Source organism: Pholcus phalangioides, unplaced genomic scaffold (genome assembly GCF_987345545.1).
Source record: "Pholcus phalangioides strain wild (caught in Gottingen) unplaced genomic scaffold, Ppha-v1.0 ptg000020l_1, whole genome shotgun sequence".
NCBI classification, from domain to species: Eukaryota; Metazoa; Arthropoda; class Arachnida; order Araneae; family Pholcidae; genus Pholcus; species Pholcus phalangioides.
The window spans coordinates 13,324,539-13,348,290 of NW_028301613.1; the positions used below are offsets into that span (position 1 = coordinate 13,324,539).

Below are 23,752 nucleotides of genomic sequence, written 5' to 3' on the forward strand. Positions count from 1 at the left end.
TGTGGCCACTCTTGGGGTATCCATGATTTGCGAGATCAATAACTGGCAATTCTCTATGGAAAAATTAGTTTGTCGCATAATATTTTTGTGACACTTCCTTACAACTCTCATAATCCTGCTTTTCAGGTATCTGACCTTGAAAAATAACAAAAATTTACTTTTCCAGAGTACTCAAAAGGAAAGTCTGTTTGAAACATAAAATGAGGCTCGCTACTCAGGAACAAAAATTGTATTACATGGTGTTATGTGTACTTTTGCAGAGCAAAATTATGCTCACAAACCAAAGTTCCACTATTTGGGAAATTTGGTTTTGTGCAAACTATCTCAAAAGGACAGAATCAAAGGAAAATGTCGATAATCAAAAACAAAGTTTTACATACTCACAGATGCAGGCAGTACAACAGTGCTGACTAAAGGGCAAATTTCTTACTTTAGTGAGGGTTTACTCTCCTGCAGCCTATACAAGCATTAAATTGGAATACTTGTTGAAACTATATTGTAAACTTTTTAATTGGTTTGTGACCATTTTTTGGAAAAGAAAAATTGAATAGACAATCTTGTTTTTTCTGCCCAAACCTAGTTTAATCTTGCCCACACACTAAAAGCAGGGTTGGACAAATTCCAAGGTGACTAGAAAATCTGTATTGGCACCTAAAATTTTCTAAATGTGGATGCTAAATTTGAGTAAATTTCTAAGTTGGAGTCTGAAGGTGAAATAATAAAAATTTTCTGATTTCATTACATTAAACCTTTTAACATGGGGAAAGTAAAACTAAAAGCATTATTTAAGACCACCTTTCTTTAGCAAAATACCATGCATGGCTCCTAAAGAATAGGGCTGGCACCTAAATATTTTTTCGATTTGTCAAATCCTGCTAGAACAGCTGTGCAGTTTTGTGTTACAAGATTGATTGAGGAATGAAAGGGTTGAAAAAAATATTTTTGCTTATAATTTTTCAGTTTTATTTCTAATGTTTTGCCACAGTGATAGTTTGTCTCAGGTGATACTTGTTTTAATAATGTGTTTTACTTTCAGGGAGGCGTGCAAATACATTCAAGAGCACTTGACCATAAATGTTGATGAGCTTGGAAGAGAATGCATTGTGAATTGTGCGAAGACTGCTCTTTCATCAAAGCTGATTGGATCATATCCTTTCTTTTTATTATTTTAATGAAATTCTAATTTAAAACTCTAAGTAAACTCTAACTTAAACACTAAGCTTTTTTTTATGCAAGTTATGCGAAAGCTTTCAATGATGTAATGTTGTTTGGCCAAAGTAAAGAAAATTCATACAAATGAATATTATATGAACAAAATCAGTGATTGTCAGACATTCTGTAATAGCTAATGAGAAGTTATATTGCAGTCAACCAGCGTTTAAAGAAAGAGATTGTTCATACCAGAGAATGTTGTCAAGTAAAAAAAATCAAACCATCACTTCAATACTACAACTTGATAACGCAATTTGATTTTTAGATAAGAAAAAAAGTGACACGTCTCAGTATGTATTTTGATATGCTACACTAGAGGCAATCTGTAGCACAAAGACTGAACGAAGTCATTCTTATTTGTTTCTATGCAGCATAATGTTGAGTATACACCTCATCCAGTGTTCAAACTTGTTTTTCTCAAAACATTCTGGGAACAGCTCTCTCAGTACTCCAAATAATCATCTTATACGGTTGTGACTCCAACAAGATAGAGCTACAGATTTTTGATTTGCAACTCATTGAGTCTCGATTCAAATTACTTTTGACATCAAGACATTCTGAATCATTTGATGATGCAGTAGTCGCCAGTTAGGAGCGTAAGTAGATTCAGGCTTTTTGAATGGGAGGCACATCTTCGGGGAATGTACATAATAAATGCTCACTTCCCCCACCCTATGGCTATTAGGAATGCTTATACAGCTTAAGGCATGTTGATCAATAAAAAGTAGATGGCAAAAAACTTCCCTCACTCCAGTGTCTATTCAAACTGGTTTCGTTTTCTTTCCCAGGATTCTGCACTCGCCTCTGCTGTAGAACTAGGGAAGGGGTTTTGCAGTAACCTGTACTTTCTATATGGTTTCTACCATTATTAACCCTTTAAGTGGTTTTAATATTTTTATGATTCAAATTGTAACTGCCACATTGGAAATCACTGAACACTCTAGAAATTGCCACCTATTTTCAAGCAATTTTTTTTTTCTGATTCAAGCTGATAAATGCTTCCCCACTCACTTTGATGCAAACACACCTGTCATAAAGTTTGTGGCTTCATGGGAAGAAAAATACTTTGTTTTGGAAAAAAATTGTTCTGTATTTATACTGAGGATATATTCTTCTACTGTGCTGTGTGTGTGTGTGAAAAAGTGGGGAACACTGTCTCTACTTTTCTTTCTATTATCTAACTTTGAACTTTGCCCGCTGGCATTTGATCGATTGTAAGGGGTGGTGGAAAACACGCTTGACTGTAAAAACAACTTAATGCTTATTTGAGCTCGTCAATGCCGAAATAAACACATTTTAAGAACCCGAGATCAAGTTTGACGCAATATCTCTGGATTGCCGCTGTAAAAGTTATGACATTTTGGCATTGGGTAACTAATGTATCTATTCTTTCCTCATGGTTTCCTGCCAGCTACACTGGCAGTGATGATCACTTTCTTAAATATCTTCATTGTCAAATCACTAGACCACCATATAATATTTAAAGGAATAATAAGTCATTGTTAGACTGTGAAAGATTTGGGCTTTTAGCTAAAAGCTCCAAGTTTTGAGAAAAATTTTTCATTTTAGTTGTATAATGCAAGATCTGCCATCTCAGGTTGAGAGCAGTTGGAGCATCCAGATTACAGCACAGATTTTGCTCCATCTCACTTCCACTTATTTTTTCATCTGGAGAGATTTCAGTGTTTGATAATATATATCGAAGATGGTGTGCACAATTGATGATTGGTAATGGAAATTTTAGCAGTGTCACTCTTCAAGGCGAGAATAGAAAACTTGGTTTCTTAATACAGCAAGAGTTTTGATAATGGTTTTTAGAGATTATGTATAAAAATTATTTGAGGTCGAGGCCGGAACTAGAGGGGGAGCAAAGAGGGCAACAGCTCAGAGCTGCAGATTTTAGGGAAATGACAAAAATGCAGTTAAAATTGTGGAATTTCGCATTGGGGGACGGTAAAGTCATGTTCCCCCCCCCCCCCCCACACACACACACACACACACACACGCACAAACCTTGTTGTTGCCCACTGTAAAAATTTATGAAAAATGTGTTCTGTTTTTGACATCATAACAGTACTCAGGTTTTGAGAATCTCTTTTACACGGAGAATGTTTTTAATTGCCGTTTGGCATCATTCACTTAATTCTTGCTTTCCTATGATCAAAGATTGTGACATGACATGCCCCTTGACTCTGGTCTCCACAGAATCAGACTTCTTCTCTAACATGGTAGTTGATGCTGCTATGGCTGTCCGATTCCCAGATGGTAAAGGTGGGTACAAGTACCCTGTTAATGCTGTCAATGTTCTCAAGGCTCACGGCAGGAGCAGCAAGGAGAGTGTGCTCATCAATGGTTATGCTCTGAACTGCACTGTTGCATCCCAGGGTGAGCTGAAACATTTTTGTTTGCTAATTTGATTTCTAATGCTTTTGAATGTTTTTTATTACATGTAAACCCAGACCTCTATTCTTGAAGTTGGTGCAGATTAATATTGAGATTAACAACTTGATAAATACCAGCAATAAATTTCTAAGACCATATCTTTGTTCGAGAAATCTGTGAGCCAGGGTTGGCAGATTTTTGACTGTCGTGTCAAAAACCTCAAATATTGCTTTTCAATATAAAAATTCCCATTGAAAATACACGCATCAATTGCATAGCTGCCAAGTCTCCCGAATTTTTCGGGAATCTCCCGAATTTTATCTTCATCGCTCGATCTCCCGAAATGTTCTTAAATCTCCCGAATTTTTACAAAAATCACAAAAATCCCTAATTGTCCCTAAAAATTCCCTACTTCATTAAAAAAATCCCCGCTTATGAAAACAATCCCTAAGGAATTTCTTGTGGGACATGAAGCCTCTTTTTTTTCCCTTTCGAAATGACGTCACACGTCGTAAATGGGGAAATTCCCTTTTTAAGGAAGTTTTACAAACCCTCTGATGGTAACAAGAAAGTTGTTTGTCTTATCGTGCAGGGAAATGGCTTAGCAGCCAATAGTCCTGGATAATAATTGAAGATTATGGTGATGCACGTGTGGTCAAAATTTCTTTTGTTGAAGTTACGTACGTGCGTGCGATATAACAAAGCATGAATAATGATAAGCAAAAACATATTTAATCAATTTTAAAGATACTTATTCCGATGAATTTCCTTTCATCAAACGTTCCAGAAGAGGCCCGACTTTTCCTTTTTGTACAAGTTGTGTTACGGACATAAACATCGGTCATGGAAAGACTGCCATCATCAGTCGTAAAGTGAAAAAAAAACATCAAGCAAGTGTCACAAAAAGTCAGTGTTCTTCAAAAATTGACGGTGTTTTCCTTCATCTTCCGATGATTTTGGGGTCATTCGCGCAGAATGTTTGTTCACAGCGTCTCTGATTGAACACAATATTTATTTTTACATCATTGAAGTTTTGGCCTCCAATTTCACTTGTTTTTTGTGTAGGAATTTTATTCCCAAGGTTTAACTTCCATGTGTGTAAAATCCCTATTTTAATTTGACTTCAGTTTTTGAGTAGGGATTTTATTCCCTACGCTTTAACTTTTATGTTTGGAAAATCCCTATTTTATTTGGAAAAATCCCTATTGTATTTATTAGGGAGTGGTTTTAGCATAAAATACGGGTGTGCGCGAAAATCTACCGAATTTTCATTTTCAAAAGTTGGCAGCTATGCAATTGCATGTAATGCTTAAAGCAACTGTGTTATACAAAGAATAAATACTTAATATGATTGTAAAATAATTTTGTTCTAATTATGTTGCTACAATGTGTGTATTTTTCATGTAACATATACAATTTCAATAGTCCATAACATAAAAGCTGAAGGAGAAACTATGAAACTATTTGATATTCTTCAATTCAACATGATTCTCGATCTTCCAAAATTTCTTCAACTACTTATACAGTATCGATATGAACCATCTGCTGTACTCTTTTCATAGCAGATAGGTGTTTAAAAGTTTTTTGCACCATGTATGTAATGTTGATTTCTGTATTAAATTTTCTACATAATCACTGATACTTAAAATAATACCCCCTTATTGTGCATAACATTAGAATGTAGCTAGCAATAAAAATACTAACTAAATTATAACTAAATACTAACTAAACTGTAACTAATTCAACTAAAATGTCCTTTAATATAGCAGTGCTGATTGCATATGATGCTTAAGAAAAGCTGTTGTAACGTATTCTAAGTGTAAAAGTAAGAATGACAATATTGACATGTTTTTGACTAGTCCCTTGAAAATTATGACGGGATAAGGTATGGTGCTTGGAACCATACAAAAAAAATTGTTTCTTTCTTCTCTGATAGTTTCTCATGATTCACGAGCTTCTGAAACAATCCTCGATCCTAATTTTATAGAAACACATTTGCCACTAAATAAACGTAACTAAAAGAACACTAAAGACTCTTGTTTAAATATTGTTGAGCTAAGCCTACTTTCCTGAATTATGTTGTTGAGAAGCTCATAGATGCAACATCATTAACATCAGTCAATTACCAATTTGATTCTGATGTAATAGGAAAATAGATTACCATAATTAATGGACATTCCCCTCCAGGATCCAATATGTTGATACAAATAAGAATATGGTGTGTGCTTTGCGCAGTAAAGGAAAAAAAGTTAATATCACTTTCATTGTATCCTGTTTTATGCAGCAATGACTAAGAAGGTGTCTGGAGCCAAGATCGCCTGTTTGGACTTCAGCCTTCAGAAAATGAAGATGAGTCTTGGAGTGCAGGTGCTGATAACAGACCCTACAAAACTGGAGGGTGTTCGTCAGCGGTATGCTTTACTTTTGTCTATTTAAAATATTTACCCCCTGTTGCTTGATCCAGTCTTGTTCTTTTTCACGTGACTGTTTCAAAATCAGCTTTAGATATTAACTCATTCATGGCAGTAAATTGCAATATAGTGATATGGCCAGAGTTGGCATTTGGTGAAGTAGTAGTGGATATTAACTCATCTGCATCCATAAGCAGAGTAATATACAGGTGAAGAGCGCAATATATGGAATAATTCGCTCGTACAGTGTGTAGAATATTTGCTTCCAGATTGATGAATGGTAATACAGTGATACCTCGCTAATGAAGATACACTGAAACACACCTGTATAAAACAAAACATGAAAAGAATGAAATTATTTTCAGTTCTCTCTCTAGACAGGTTTTAGGTTATAAAGGTGCACACAAAAATATATGCAGTGAATCCTGTCGTTTTGCAAAACCTAAATTTAGACAACATCACCCTAACTATTAGAAACCAACGAGTATTAAACAAAGACATGCATATTTTATTATTTTGAATTTTCTCATGTTTGTTGTTTCAAATAACTAGGCTATGCATTTTAAATTTCGTATTTAATTCGCTAATCATTAAACTTCAGTATAAAACGTTCCTTTGAATAGCAATAGAATGAAAATTTTTGTCAAAAATTAAAAATTGGAAAATTGCATACCTTTTTAAGAAATAGTCGCAATGAGATCAGCAACCAATAATGATTACGAAAGAAAGATTCTACATCTCTCTGTAACATTTAAATTCTGTTTTTTTTCTCCATTTTTGTGTATAAATCCAAGGCGTGTTTTTGCAGCTAGTCACTATATCTACACTGAATGAAATGTTAAAATGTGGTACACTAAATTGTAAATAATTCAGTCTCTCTATTATTCCTCTCTCAAACTAGTTCAAATGGAAATTTTCAACATTTTTCCAAGAAAAAGTAGTGTTTTCTAACAAAAGCCACCATTTCCATCGTAGATGAAATGCTAAATGGACTTTTATTAAACTTTGCATATAGTCTTCGCTATCACTTTGTTCAGATAGATATTAAGCATTCGTCATTTTTCCAAGACATGAGTTCCTTAACAAAAGTGGGATCAGAGTATAACTTCCTCCCATCCCAAAGGACAAAAACTTGCATTTTGCCAAAAATTCCTTCCATTTTATTAGGCTTTTAAAATCTAAAAATGGACTAAATATGTCTTCTGTTTTAGACACTGTCTCGAAGACATTTCCAGTGTTTGAAAAAGTAATTATCCACTGGACTATCTTTCTGTTCCGTTCAAGACAGGTCTCATACAGTGTCTTAGACAGGTTTCACTGTAATTTGTTCCATAATCATGTTCCTTAGCCAAAACACTTTCTTCATAAGTTTATGTGGAAAGTCGTTTAATTTGTTCCATTAGAGCAGGTATCTTCACCTGTGGTTGCCTAAAACACTCCGAGTGCTCGTGTCCGATCTGGTGCTCGCAAGCACTTCATCAACATTCCAATTAAACACCTTGGAGAAATTGCATTGAAGGGTTGAAATTATCCTGATTTGATGCATTTGTACGTCAAACATGCAGTATGAGTGCTCTTCTTTTGATGATGGGTACAGGCAGTGCTCGCAACTAGAAAAAGGTTGAAGATCTCTCCATTAGAAATATGTTTGTAAAACACAGGAGTGCTATGTAAAAAAGAGAAACAAAAACTGATCAAATCCTAAAATTAACAGCTTTAGGTTTCTTTTTTTAAAATTGATTTTCCATTATCCGAGTCATTCATTTTACATGAAATGATTCATAAACTTTATTTATACACTTTATACAATAATGTTTGGCCGAGGCTTATACAAGAGGGTGCGGTAATGGGATTTGGCATAGGCAATAGATGCTACATACAAAATCAGAGATTGAAGCACAGTCTACAGAATTTGATGGAAGGTTGTTCCAATCAATAATTGCACGGGGGGGGGGGGGGGACTTAATTTAAAGCAATCTGTGGATGCAAGAAAAAGTTTCAATTTTAGGAAGTAATTGAGTCTGTTTGAAAAATGTGAATAATTGATTAGAATGTGGTTAGTGTCAATTTTTAAATATCCATGGATAAGCGAGTGATATATTTACGGGAGGTAAGTGGGAGGATATTAAGTTGGTGTTGGGAATGGGATTCTGAAGTAGACATGAGTTAATCTGGCTGGAGAGAAGCTGCTTAAAAGTTAAGCGTGTCCACTCTGTTTATAAAAGGTTGCAGAATCGATAGCAGTGCCACCTTAAATTGTAGTAGGAGAAACTTTGACTGAATGGACATGGCCTCCAGCGCTTACTTTGCTGTTTATTTCTTCACTGCTAAGCGGGAATTTTTTTAATATCTATAGGAGATATTTTTTTCCTTTCTGAAAATTACTTGTTCGGTGGTACTGCCATGATCCACACTCAGGTCATCATCAGCACTGCTAAATTAGCCGTCAATGATGTGATAATGACGTCATCATTAAAGAAAGCTTTTCAAGCAGCATTCATATAGAAATATTACAAAGGAAATAATTATTCAAGAATCATGATTAAAAATGATTTTTTATTCTATGTGTCATGTTAAAAATGTAAACAAGTGAACTAACCAGTATTCCGATTCTAATTGAGTGTCAACAGAAATAGCTTAAATAGCACTTCATGACTGCCATCTTGGACTAAAAATGACAAGATCGCCACAAAAAATCTAAAAATACATGAATTGACTAGCTGTCAGCAGCAAATATATTATTTTTACCTCAGCTTTCACACAATTGGTAATCTAATGTAATAAAGCATAACTAGTACATTCTATCTAGCCTAAGATAACTTATCCTAAAAAATTTGCACACTCAGTGATCTGTGATCCCCCTCCACTTAAAGAGCATGTATTCGCTTATCTGGGGAGTCCAGCAAATCACTCAAGGACAACGCACGTGACACTGAGTGGACACAAAACCGTTTAGCTGACCTCTTTCCCCAAAGTACGACAGGACATGGGGATGGGGAGATATCTGATGAGCTCTGGGAGGTCTAGAGAAGATCCTTTGAGGACTTATCAATAGGGGAGAATGTTAGTTCATGGCCCACAAAGTAGGGTAAGGTTTTCACAATTGTGCTAGGTTTTTCTCGTTCCTAATAAAGATGTCATTAAGAATAATACATATTTTTATAAAGGATGGTTGATGACGCAAACTTGAATGGCCCTTAAGACTAAATGAGACCATTTTCAACTTACGTACATGCGTGTGTGTGTGAGAGAGAGAGAGAGAGAATCTGTTAGACAAAAAGTTCATAAGCTAAGCCGTTCATTAGCCAAGGTATCACTTTACAGGACAGGTAGTGAATTCAGCATAAGGTTTGCAGGGGTTTAATAGCATCGTAAAAACTGAGGTGTCATTGAAATTTGATTTTATTGATTTGCTTCTTATTGTTCTATTTTTCAACAGCGAATTAGACATCACCAAGGAACGCATCAAGAAAATCTTGGAAGCTGGAGCCAATGTGATTCTCACAACTGGTGGAATAGATGATCTTTGCTTGAAGTACTTTGTTGAAGCTGGTGCTATGGCTGTGAGGCGCTGCAAGAAACCAGATCTCAAGAGAATCGCTAAAGCTACCGGAGGTATGAGTTTTTTATGCTGTTCTTTAAATTAGTGGTTCTCAGGTTGTGCACAGGGACACCTGCACAAGTTGTGGCAATGACGTGTCTTACTAAAGGGGGCGTACAAGTATTATGTAACACCAATGCGAAAAGGTTTTTTTATTTTCATCTTTGTTTACTTTTGCTGATAAACATAGATACCAAGTCTCTGGGAGGCTCCCAAATTTTTCTACTCCATCTCCCGCACTCATTAAAAATTCCTATATCTCCCGAATTTTGACCATGATTCTAATAAAAAAAATCCATACTTTTTTGGGGGGGGGGACATTCGTCTAGAAAAAAAGGCTTGTTTCAATTTTTAATCTGTGAAACTTTCGTCACAAGTGTAATGTGAATCTGCCATTGCTTCAAATCACAAAAAAGTAATATTCAAGGGAAAAAGACAAAAATTGCCAAACATCCCGCGTCAATTTGGTCTTTTCACATCCAAAAGATGATTTATATCTGTTTTGACCATATGTCCCGTTGACTCTATAAGTCTCATTTCGGGCCTGATAGCAGGTGTTTTTTTTTTTTTTTTTGGTTTGTTCGATTTGATTTTGAGAGTAAGTAATGGCAGGTAATTTAATCTACTTACTAGTTGGCGATGATTGGTGATTTGGCATTAGTCATTGATGAATCAGTGATTACAAGAGCCGCTGCCAGAGATGGCAATGATGTGCTATTAAAAATTTGGTTCACATGTTCTCCGGGACACATTCTTTTCTACTTCCGAGAAGGAAAAAAAATAGAAAAACCTCCCTAACTTTTTTCCCTTTCTTTTTATCGTGATTGCGTGACCTTGGAAAAGTGATTTTACCACTTTGTATACTGTACTGATATACGATACACTTTTTTTTTTCTCCCCTCCAGTTACATACCCAAAATTGTGGTACTTTTGCAGTTATTTGCCAGCATTCAAAGGCCACGTCTGTATGGCATAAATTCACCTTGTTCCTACACGCAATGTGAATGCTGATTTTTATGATTCATAGAACCATAAAGGATTTGGGACGCCTGTGCAATTAATATTGTAAAACATTTTCCAATATCATTGTTCAGGGGAAAAAAATGAATCTGTAAAAACTACCTTGAATAACCAGTTTTGTCACCTAGCTGCTATGTGGTATTCACCATTTCGCATCGTGAAAATTAAGGGTGTTTTCTCAGAATCTGCTTTTGCAGGGGCTTCTCCACACACATTCCAACATATGTCCATTCATTAGAAATTCTGCAGAGGAATATGGATGATGTGCATGTATGGTTTAGTAGTAGTATTGGCGATTGCAAGAAATCATGTTTTTTATTTGGTTCATTATGCATAAAAATTGTTAGGGAACTTGAAATTATTGCTGTTTATTCAACCAATCTAAGCCATACTTGGGGGTTGCCATGGAAACAATTTATATACAGATGGCGATACAGACTAGAAAAATTCAAGAGGTTGGTTACATGCAACCAATCCTCTGGTTCCAAATAATATGGTATTTCTGTGTACATCTTTCCAAATGACAAAGAATCACCTTAAACTTTCCAATTAGCTAAAAAAATGTTGATGAGCCCATACAGCCATGGAAGTGAGCAGTGATATGATAATTAAGGGCTTTAATTGCTCAATTGGTTGTCTATTCTCTGTTCATTCTAACTTGAGTCCTGATGTAAATAAACCGCTATACCAATTTTTGATATCACTCCACATCCTTTATCTCTATTGCAGAGATGCCACTGTACTCTAATTTACCTAGGTCCCGGGACCCAGGTTATTTGAAAAATCTGGGTCCCTCTCAAAAAAAAAATGTATCTTGAAAAAAAAATTATGCCTCTTCCCATAATTCACTGGTATCTCTATGAATTTTCTTTGATCACCTGCTTATATTTCTTCGTTGAGACTGAGTGCTGGGTCATGTTCTGGGTAGGAGAAGAAGGTAGGCTGTCTGTGAATCAAGTAATTCATTTCTAAGAACATGTTCTATCCAAAGGTTCATTTACTTTGATTGTCTACTTGTAGGAAAAACTTGCAAAGAAGCTCATTAACACTGAGAATTTAACCTATGGAATTCCGCACATGTAATAAATCTAAAACAAATATACTGTTGATCCCGCTTATAATGTTTCTCCCATTTAGAATGCTTTTTCAATTAGTACTATGTGTTTTTGTTTTCCTAACAATAAGTAATTCTCATTGAGATTTTCAGTTTGAAGCGTTTTCTTATTTATATCATTTTTTATTACGTTTTTTTGGTAAAAGGGTTGGTTTCCGTGGTAAAATGATTTTATTTTCCTTCCCTGAGGGTCCACCACTCTGATCTGTCGCCATTTAACTGCCACATATTTTCACACCTGAATATGGGAGCTACATCAGATTTGTGTTGGAGAAACTTAACAGTGTGCTTATGTGTGTGCCCCCAGCATTTGGCATGTTTTGTGTTCAGTAGGTGGTGCCATCTATCTAGCCCCGCAACTAGATACTTTCTCCAATGGGGCAAGTACAAATTTTGGCACACCCATGTAATGTAGAAGAAGCAGTTATAAAGGGTTAATTTTGAGCCGACCCTCTAGTCCAGAGCCTAGGACACTAGGCCTGCCTGTCCCCCTCCCATTTGCGGCCCTGCATCTATCCTTGAAACTGGTAATGCATGCATTTGAAGCTTAATGTATGCATATTTGTGTTCTAGTTCTGTGTGATCGCCGTGGCAACCAGAAGTTTTTTCAAAGGAATAGCCAACTCAAAATTTGAAATCTTTAGACAATCACATTTTTAGCCTATTACCATTGAATATATTTTGAACTGAGCTAAAAATTTTAGCAATAAAAGTTTATGAACAAAAAACTCGGCTATATAGAGTTCCACTCTTTCAACTGAGCACTTCTCAATCAGCGGTGCCAAAAAGCTCTTGAATATACTGAAATCAGAAGAAGTGGATCTACCAATGATGACGTCACAAACGAGTACGTAGACCATCTTCGTTTTCTAGGGTTACGATGATACACAGTAAAAAGAAGAAAACAAAGAAAGGGAAAAAGTTGGGGAGAGGTTTTTCTCTCTACTTTTTCTTCTTAGAACTAGGAAAAAACGCGTCCCAAAGGGCGCATGAACAAAATTTTTACGTGTCCTTTTTCGAAATGCTAGGTATTTGATGCGTTGTAGCACATCAATGGCATCTCTACTCTATTGGTTGTAATTTTATCTGCTCCTTCATTACGTGTTCCGAACACATGAGTTTTTTCCCTCAAACATGAGATTGTAAATTCGTTATGAAGAATTTTCCTGGAAATTTTTTTTCACTGTTCTCCAAATTTTGTTGAAATAACAACTTGATAACACTAATTAAAATAGAAAGAGGTATATATCTCCCAAAAAAAAAAAAAAAAATCGATAAGGTATTCTGCCGTTATCATGGCGCACTCCTCAAGAGTTGGGATGACAGGGCTCCAGCCCGGACATTGCCTGTGACAATTCTTGTCATTTTATTTTTTCACGCTGAAAGTTTACTATATAAAAGGGCTGTTGAAAGGTTGGTCTGAGGACCCGCCAAAGATCACAGCATTGGGGGGGGGGTCTTGCAGTAGTATGTGGGGGGCCATGGTTGTTACAAAAGCTTGTGCGAGTTGTTTATTATTTTATGGCAGATGGTAAGAAATCCTCATTTTTTCGTATTACTTTTTTTTCTTCAAAAATTTTACAATTTTATTTCTAAGCTAATTTATGCCGCATGATTTTCCTGGGTCGGATATGCTACCAATTATAGCGTAAAACAAGTTATGAACAACTTACTGTTGTGTTGCCGCTTTTTATTTTTCTTGCTGGTTTGTATAATTAAATGTTTCATATTTATCCACGGGCTGTAGCAGTTCCAATGTGATGAGAAAGTCATCCACATCATTTCATTTCTTTACTTCAACCTGTTTTTTGTCAAGACAATTTCGGTTTTTTTTAATCTGTGCATAGGTTGGAGCTATGACCTCAACATCCAGCAGCAGGAGTCCCTGGACTGGGTTCTTTAATGGGACCCCAGGCCAGGCTTTCTCATGGGATTTATAGTGTCTGTCATAATGAGGCTAACTGAATAAAAAATCAGTACTCTTTCGAACCAGATTTTCAAAACTTTACCTTCATGTCTTCGGGATAATCCTCAGACTTTTTTGACTCGCAGCCTTCGATGAAACCAATATTACTTCTTCCCAACAAGCTGCTCAAGCAGAAGTGCAAATTCTTTGGAAATGCGTATATTCACCACAATAAGTGACTCCTCCCCCCACCCACCCGTATCCAGTGTCAAAGTGTGTGGGTGAGAGAAAAAAATCTTGTTGACAGCAACTTTGTTTATAGGCATCAACAGCTGCTTGTCTACAGCTGCAAAGAAATGAATTTTCAAATGGCTCTGCCAAACAAGATAGACATGCATATTTCATTTGTCATCAAACGATAAAGAAGAAAGCTCTTTTTCTTGCAAGAACTCTTGAAGAAGCGTATGCAAATGTACATCAAATCTGTTTGAGAATAGGAATAATAATAATAATAAAATTAAAAAGGGGACGGTAATGTTTGAGTGGGAAAGGCGTATCCTGTCAACACCCACCCTGAAGACATAGCAACAAAAGCGCTTTGACCGATCATTAAAAAATATTTTTTCCCATCTTCCAGATAACTTTGAAATAAATATTAAAAAAAATAATAATTATGAGGTATTTTATTATATGAAGGTCAAACAACAAAGGACTATTTTTTTTGGCGGTGTTTTACTGTAAGAAAGGTGGAATGTTCTTTAACCAATCATTTTGGGCATCGCACACGTGCTTTTATTTACATCAGGACCGAAGTTTGAGTTAACAGAGTTTAGGTCACTTTAATGATAGGAAATTCTATGCAAAAAATGTCTTACTAAATCAATTGCTGCTAGACACCCCCCCCCCCCACTTTTAAAACTCAATTTCATGACACCAAAGTTCTGTTCATTTGTTGGTATATTAGACTGAGATTATCTAAAATACATTTCAATACAGATAATGCAGCGATTTTTAACAGTTTTATGTCCTGACCAAAAAAGGAAATATGCTTATAACAATGTTACCTATAATGACAATTTTCCTCTCCTCATGATTGTGCTCTTTCACTGTACATAAGAGTTTGTAAAAATGAGTATCAATTATATTCATAAATATGCTCAATTATATATTCAAAATGGCTCAAAAGCCATGTAACATTTGGGAAGAGCACTTGATTGATTTTGGTATTCGATTGACCTAGTTGTATTTTGACATGCATCTTTTTCACTGTGATAAATACTTTATATCTTTTTTTTCATCTTCTAGCCACTTTGTTGCAAAGTCTAGCAAACATGGACGGTGAAGAGAGTTTCGAAGCATCTTTCCTTGGTGAAGCTGAGGAAGTTGTACAGGAAAGAATTTGCGATGATGAGCTCATTTTGATTAAGGCGTATGATGCATTTATATTTAAATTTTTACTGCAATCTTTTGTATTTTGATTGACTGTTTTGTTTTTTTTAACTTCGCAAATAAGCGATAAAAACTCTTGAGTTTTATTGCTCATTCATGGTGGCAAAAACCTCAATCTTCCAATCATTCTACTTGCAGCGTAGTCTGGTAGAACATTGACTCTAATTCCTGGATGGTAAAGTCAATTCACCCCCCCCCCCCCTAATTGCTACAATATGTGGGGGTTTTTTTTTCAATGGTACATGTGCTATTGAATGGTACACATCTTGTGTTTTGCGTTAAACATGGGTATCTGAGGTATTTATAATTCAGACAAACTAAAATGTTTGCTGGCATACAATACATCAGACCTATTCACACTAGCAAATAGACAAGTCTTCATAATCACATATCTTGTACATAAGCAGATGCAGGCTCACAGAACGAGGAGGGGGCAAATCACTGGGTGTGTTTAACCCTCCAGTGCATAGGTGAGAAAATTTTCCATGAGTGCACAGGTTGGGTCCCACAGACCCATATTGACTAATTATATAAAATATTTATACTTTATTTTTTAAGCATTTTAACACATTTATTATTGCATCATTTCAGCAGCTACAATATGAACATAAAATATAATTAACCATTGCTGTACTATTTTATGGTAAATTTAATTTGGTCAAATTTACGCTTCTGGATCATTCATTACATCTTACTAAAGCAGAAACTCAATGATAAAAACTGAAAAAAAAACTTTTTTTTTGAATGATTGTGAAATAAACCTTATAATATGAAAATACAGCTGACACTTGTTATAATGACCCCCTTCGTTCCACGGAAAACAGACATTATTGAAGATCGTTAAATTGAACTTCCAAAAATCATAAGTTTAGCTTTTCCAGGAAGTTGTAGATAGAATTTTAGAATGAGGTCTTCATGCCCTAATGCAAATACTAAGGCCAAACCCATTCAATGATAGATTTTATTAATTTCTTTGGGGTGAGGGGGAAATGGAGTTTGGTCATTTCCTGCCGTAACGGTTAATACAACAAGCATCGACTTTATAAACATTCATATCTAATTTTTAGTCATATTAAAATAACTTTATCAATTAATATTGAAAAAAAAATTGCTTGATTGTATGGGTTGAGTCACACACCGAGATACAGAAATCTTTCAACGGTTCTGGGGGGGGGGGAAGAACCACTGCTCCGAAATTTGTGAATACGGAGAAATACAGAGTTTTGGGAATAATTTTGGAAATACATTAGGATCACGTTAATAAAAAACTCCCGGATTTTTACTCTATTTCCCAAATTCTGACAGTGATTGTAAAAAAAGTCCTTACTTTTTGGAGGGAGGGGGAATTGTCATTGAACAATTCACCCAGAAAAAGGACTTGCTTTCATTTTTAATTCCTGAAATGATGACACAAACATAATGTAAATTGTCACCATCGCATCAATTTACAAAAAAATATTCAATTTTTGGAGGGAGAAGACATTAGCCACACAGTCAGCAGCAATCCAGCTTTTTGACACCTGAAATTGGTGAGATGACTTGTATCTGGTTTGCTTATATGTCCTGTTTTGGGCCCAATGGCGATTTTTTTTTTGTTGATGTGATTTGCTTAGAGAGTAGTAGTGACAGTAATTTAACTTGTTTACAGATGATCAGCGACTTGGTACTAATTGAGATGGCTTGCAAAAAGTCAAGTTTTTTGCAGGGGGGGGGGGGAGAAATCTCTTCAATTTTACTTTTATTAATGAAAAACCCTTACATTGTTTAAAATACCCTTTTTATTTTTTTACAGAATTTGGAAGTGTGCGGAAACCTCCCCAATTCTCATTCTTTAAAGTTGGCAGCTGCATGCTTATAATGTTCCCACTTAGGTTTTCAGCTTAGAACAACTTTATAGTCAACTATTATGACTCTGTAATTCCCACTCTTACTAATTCTCATTGAGATTTCTCCTTTGAAACGTTTTCCCACTTACCAAGTTTTTCTTGGCTTTTTTTTTTCAACATTATAATGTGGGATCCAGTGTACTTGCGTAACTGATTATGTGTTTAGATTTAGCATTTAAATTCATGTTCATAATTAATAAACATGTTGGTGATTTCATTTTGATTTTACGCACTAGGCCCAAAGCTCGTTCTGCGGCTTCAGTCATATTGAGAGGAGCTAATGATTATTATGTGGATGAGATGGAAAGATCTCTGCATGACTCTCTGTGTGTGGTCAAGCGAGTGATGGAATCTAAAACAGTTGTTCCTGGTGGCGGTGCTGTTGAAGCGGCATTGTCTATATATCTGGAAAACTTTGCGACTTCTTTGGTATGACGTCTCTAAACTTTTGTTTGATGCTGCTTTGTATTATCATGAATGATCTGAGTTATACTGACATGACACTATTCCAACCTATGCAGTGCCCGTTGTGTTGTGGACATATTTCATTGAAACTTGAGTTTCAATATGCGTTACTTGGACCATGGGAAAAAAAATAAGTGCAATAAAAAAAAAAGTGGTTCTCACCTGGTGGTCGAAAATTGAACTTTTTTTATTAGATCTTCTCCTCCCCCCCCCCCCCCCCATGGTTCATTTGATCACACCACAATCATTTTGTTGTACCCCTTTATCAGGAAAGCCCATGGTTCATGTATCTTATATATACATCAAGTTTCATCAAAGTGCCTCAATCAGAATGGGTGCTGCATAAATCTGAAGAAAGGCAGTTTATTTATAATCACCCTGCACAGTAAGACCTTGTTGTCAATGGTTCTTAATGTCACCCTACTTATAGCATCAATTTTTAAAAATCTCAGCCGACAGAATGGGAATTCTTCGTTAAATTTTCCTGCATTTAAAGTCATAAACCGCTTAAAAGTTCTTTTGAGTATCCATTAATATAGTTGCCAACTTCTACAGATGGCTGTACTCAATTACGAAGCCACTGAAGATACTTTAAATACTATGGAAATATTTTCTTAAAATATATGTATGCCTTTTATTTATTGCTTATAAAGGATCAATTTGGTTTCTTGTGATATTTTAGTAATTATTATTATTTTTTAAATCATGCTCTTCTTTACTGTAACGATAAATTTGTATATGTATATAAGAATTCGAGCAAAGGCAAACTCCAACTACAAAAATGGTTTACCAAGCTGTAGGAGTTCTGACACAAAGAAAATGGGGGGGGTGGTCTAGGGTTGCTAGATGTCCATATATACGACCCACAAGGGCACATACAGGGTGAATTGCATTGAATCACAAATTACTAAGGGACTTGGCGACCTCACAAAGTTGCTTGAGAGGCTTCATGTGACCTGAACCATTAGACTTCCCCTCCCCCACTGCAAAGTCCATCATCACTACTGAGAGGCTCCGTGCTAATGTTGGCATATATGTCTATTAATATTCTGTTCTTCAAAACCCAAGCAAAAGGAAGACATTGGAGGTTTTCTTCCGCTTCTGTTCATTTCTTTTTTTGGAAGTGATTCGTACCCTGTTTGCCAGAAGATATAGACTTACGTCTGGCAGGGCAGGTGATGCCAGATTGGCTTTCGGAATAGAAAACCAGTTTGAACTGGATAGGTAAAACAAGTGGTGAGGTCAAATATCTTTTTGTTTAAAAAAAAAATCGGTGTATTCATGATTGTACACAATATGTCCGCCATGTGCAGAAAACTTGTCCTTCGAGGGAGGAAAAAAGAAATCCTGAAAGAAAGCTCTTCTCGGCATTGAACATTGTCAAAAGCTTTCACTCACAACATCCGAGGTCACCGAACAACATTTTATGAAGTTATTGGAAAATTAGAAAAGTTGGTTAGTAGTGTGAAGCCTGCAGAGAAGGAATCAGGCATAACAGATTTCCTTAACATTAGAAAGACAGGTCGAGGGACTATACCTAGAAAGACAGCAGGGGTTTGTGTGACCCCATAGCTTTTTCCAGCGGTTTTGGAACATTTTTATATTTTGAAGCATGATATATTTTTTTAAGGCAAAATAGAGTTATAACACTAATGATTAAGTGGTGAAACTGTTGATCTGTTTATTTTTAATAAGTTTTCAAAGCATTCTGTTCGAACGACCTCTCTTTATATATGTCAGTGAGGAGGGAACTCGGGACTAGAAGATTCTAGACCCAAATACAATTCCAGTGTTGCATAGTTGCTTTTATTTTTTCGTAGTGGACAATTATCTTTTCAAAGGGTTTCAACCAAGCTTATTGATTCCAATTGGGGGAGAAACATAATTCTTGTGGTGTGAAATCTGTATCTGTAAGCAATGAGTTTTTCGTAAAATATTTTAGAATCTTTGGCATGCTATTGATGAGGAAGGTCCCATGATATTCCATGCACTTCAATCTGCAGCAGTTTCTTCGCAAGCAGTAGACAGACATCAGTGAGATCTGGGATGTTTATAAACATCAGCTGACGGTTAGGTGTAGTTCTCTCTAGGGCATTTTTGGAGCTTCAGGGTGCTTTATGTTTATTGTCTCCCTCAGCATTTTATTTTGCATGAGCTGAAGCACTGTCAGAGTATAATTTCATCCTGCTTCACACACTGATCATCAATACCGTTGCTTGCTTCACAAATGTTTTATCATGGGTAGTTCTCATTCTCCTCTGAACTCTTATCATCAGCACCACTGTCTTCTGTTCTGGGTTTTCTCTTACATACCCTTTGCCATTTTCTGAATAGTTTCCTTTTTGGTGAATCTGCTTGCCATTTCTACAGTAATTATAAATATACAGATATCCCTTCTTTGCTAAACAAACTGTTTATTAGACAAAATGCCAAAAATACTTGACGACAAAATCTGAGACACCTGCTGACCAACGTCTGCAGATAAGAATGAAGGTCAAAATACTCTCATGAAAGGAGATTGTCATATTAGATGAACAAAGAAACCATCAGGTATCTCCGTTGCTAAGAAAGATCATGAAAGATGCTTTGGTATATGATAAGAACATGATAAATCGGGAAAAGTCTACATTTTTAAGCCTTTGCTTTATTCTTTCTTGAGGTACAGGAACAGAAAGAGCTTGTCTGTCATTCATTATTACAGTGCACATTTACTTGTGAAATCATACTTATTCAGTATGAAATCACCCCAGTTATAGTCACCTTTTTCCGGTCTCTAGAGACGATGCTATACCAGGGTCTTATTATATGCGAGGGAACGTTGTTTGTCTGAATTATAATATTGTACCTGTCATTTTTGTTTTAAATTGCAGAGCTCCAGAGAGCAGCTGGCTATAGCGGAGTATGCCAAGTCACTATTGATCATACCCAAGACACTTGCGGTGAATGCTGCAAAGGATGCAACTGAACTCGTCTCAAAATTGCGAGCCTACCACAACAGCTCTCAGACTAAGCCGGAACATGCAGACCTTAAATGGTAATTTTAAACAATTTTTTGTTATTGAGAAAATCATAAGATCGAAAACATATATTTAGATATCTATTTTCAAAATTATTGGAGGTATTAATGTGTATTTGGCATATCTTACATTGCAGTGTAAATGATGAATGCTTGGATAATATTGGCATTTTAAAATTTTTTTATTTTTGTTTCTTCTCAGGGTTGGTCTGGACTTGCTCGAAGGAACTGTCAAGAACAACAAGAAGACTGGGGTCTTAGAACCTTCGGTTTCGAAGATCAAGTGTTTCAAGTTTGCTACTGAAGCTGCTATCACGATTCTTCGTATTGACGATATGATCAAGCTGGATCCTGAACCGAAACAGAGCAGGGACGAATGTGAATGATAGAATCAAATTGAACTTGACTTTTTTTTTGTATGCATATATCATTACACACTGTGCAACCGCTTCAACGTCAAAGTGTTACGAGTCTTTCTTTGATACTTTTTTTTTGTTGTTATTCTACAAGAGCTGAGCAGTTTGTAATTCTTTAACAAGTCCTTAATGAACTCTTAATAACTCAAGTTACTTATACAGTTTTTTTTTTCTTTCCTGTTGATACAAGATTCCTAACATCGTTTCAGATAAGAACATTTTCTTGATGCCTTTTTTTCCTATAATTTTTAACTTTTCATGTTTTGTAATAAAGTGTACTTTTCGCCATTGAGACTCATTTGCAAACGAGTTTTGTATGTGTAAATTTTAGGCAATTTCATTCTTAATATACTGTCAAATTAGTTAATATGGGAACTGAAAATCTCTAGCATTTGCTCATATTAGCCATTTCTTGCCGTATCTGCGACAGAATAAAAATAAAATTGATTTATGTGCAGAAATTGGAAACTTGCTTATGTAACATTATAATAGACTCTCTACCAATTACAAATAAAATAACAGTAGACTCTTGTTATTTGGGTCATGCTGCAACATAATCAGATTACTGGTACCAAAAAAAAAAATGTCACAGTTGAAGTATCAGCAAAATTTACATATTTCAAATTGAAACAATTAGCACTCTAAAATAGCAACAAAATAATTGAGGTTGCAATCTGCGATCATACGAAAATCTTGATCCTTGATCTACCTCCCATAAAACAAAAAGAATATTGATACATATTCTGACTGGTAAACAAAATATTTCACACAACCACTGATCAGATTGAATCAAAAGTATACTTTTGAACCAGGGTCTAACGATACGGTACAGTCCAGCCTGTCTAGTAACTCACCGTTTTTTAATGGATTTTTTTATGAGTTTAGAAGGAGGTACACATGTCATGTTCGCAGAAGTTTATATTCCCTTTAATGGGCTTTTTTCAATTTACTAATCCGGCATACCCTGGTCTGATATGTGCCAGATTAGCAAGAGTATATTGCATCCATGACACCTTTTCTAATCAGCTCATGCTGAAGGGCTCCTTTGGTAACATGCTGAGTGATTCGAGCATAATTGCCAAAAAGTTTTTCTTTTTATTAGTAGGATAAGCCCCTTTTACATGAATGTGAAACAAATTCTGTGCAAAAAAAATATTCCCTGTGTGCAGTTATTAGAGGTCTGACAGTTTCATGTGTTATTAAATTGCACGTTAATTAAGTTTGATTTTTATATTTCTTTTGTGCTGTGGTTTCAAATTCAGCTTGTATACCCCTCAAGCTAATCATTCTTAAAGTGTGAGTCACGTGAAACTTTGTCAAGGGCGTAAACAATGTTTTGAATTCAATGATTGTTGTGTGAGATTTCAAAGCAAACTGGTATTACAATAGACTCTATGTAACTTGACACCCCGAAAGTATAAACAAACATGTCGAATTAACGAATTTACATCTTTCACATTTTTCTCCTTGGAAGGCAAGAGTTTGGATAGGCAAAAACCGAAAAAGTAAACCTTTCTCATTACAATTAAACACATCTGCATCTCTTTATACTCTATCATAGGTTTGGTAATATCATTCTTGAAATTTTCAGCAGTTTCTTGAGATGCAGATATGCTCTCTCCACAAACTTTCCTGAAAGCAATCCAGTGGCGTTCTTTGAATCGTGTCAACTATCCACTGCTTGCAGTGAAATCACCTTGATTGAGACTTATTGCAAAATGTTTTAGCTTTCTCTTGAATTATTGGTCCTGACAATGGGATTGAGTGAGATCTAACTCATTTTTGAAACACAAAAGAGTTGATCCTACATCGCTAAAGTCGGATTTCTTATGCGTTTTCTGCTTGGTTCATAAAATTCAAATGCTGATAAAAATCTTTTCACCAAATGTTGAAATGGTGTTCGATATTCTTTGGCAAGTTCACTCTTTTTTCCCTAATTCTAGTTTTGTTCAAAATTTCAACTTTTGATTTTAAAGTTGAAGTATGAAGTTCACATGGAGCCATTGCATTCACAGCCATCGATACTCACGATGAAAACCAAATGATATATTCAGCATCTAACTACAAGGCTTTAGATCTGTTTCTTTTACTCCTTTTCTAAAAATACAACTTTCTAAAACTCAGTTCCGCCAAAAACATTCTCTGCAACAGACAATATTAAAACTCCCAACCGATGAGATTTTTATCCGTATTGGATGTTTACAAAGTTTTTTTGACCATGAAAAGAAAGACTTTTCCCCTATAAACGGCACTAATGATAAGTCAATCAAGAGGTTTCAAACATTCATTCTTCACAAGCATGGCTGCCCCCAACGCAAAAAGGGACCCATCATAGAGAACAAAGAAACAAAAGACTGCCGAAAACTAACTAACAACGTCCAAAAATTCTTATAACAAGGGCATTTGTAGAAACCAGTCGTGGTAAAGGACAAAAATCATCGAGTTAAGCCAAACTTGTCGACTTCCCCCTACATTGAAATTAGTATTATTCCAACCAGGGAAATAGATATTGAGATTCCACTGTATATGTAAGGGTATAACTACAGTGAAACTTCGGTTAACAAACTTATTTCGTTTCACCAATGTACTCATCCGAATCAAACTTCCTCATAGGAAATAATAGAAACTTGGCACAAATTATTCATTCACATTAAAATGACTGGCAAAAACGTCATTTCACTCAATAATAAAACTATAATATAGTAAATAATACAAAATGTTTTAAAAATAATCCCATAAATAAAACAGTACGATTACGTTTACAAATTAACTTGCCCTAAACGACCAGAGAGGAAGACTATCGTTTATATAGGACGGCTTATGTACTGCACCTACATCTGTAAACTTCATTTTATGTGACTGAAAAGGAATCCT

At 35.6% G+C, this 23,752-nt stretch overlaps 1 protein-coding gene across 1 annotated transcript in view; it reads left to right on the forward strand.

Moving 5' to 3' along the window:
- The window catches only part of CCT1 (chaperonin containing TCP1 subunit 1), a 31,412-nt gene extending 10,240 nt beyond the window's left edge, over positions 1 to 21,172 (forward strand). Inside the window, exons 5-12 of the mRNA XM_089248430.1 lie at positions 1,037 to 1,146; positions 3,415 to 3,597; positions 5,879 to 6,005; positions 9,445 to 9,620; positions 14,952 to 15,075; positions 17,218 to 17,410; positions 20,317 to 20,480; positions 20,665 to 21,172. Coding sequence (XP_089104556.1) covers positions 1,037 to 1,146; positions 3,415 to 3,597; positions 5,879 to 6,005; positions 9,445 to 9,620; positions 14,952 to 15,075; positions 17,218 to 17,410; positions 20,317 to 20,480; positions 20,665 to 20,848 — 1,261 coding nt within the window. The 3' untranslated portion in view covers positions 20,849 to 21,172. The remainder of the gene's footprint in view (positions 1 to 1,036; positions 1,147 to 3,414; positions 3,598 to 5,878; positions 6,006 to 9,444; positions 9,621 to 14,951; positions 15,076 to 17,217; positions 17,411 to 20,316; positions 20,481 to 20,664) is intronic.
- The last annotated feature ends 2,580 nt before the right edge of the window (positions 21,173 to 23,752 follow it).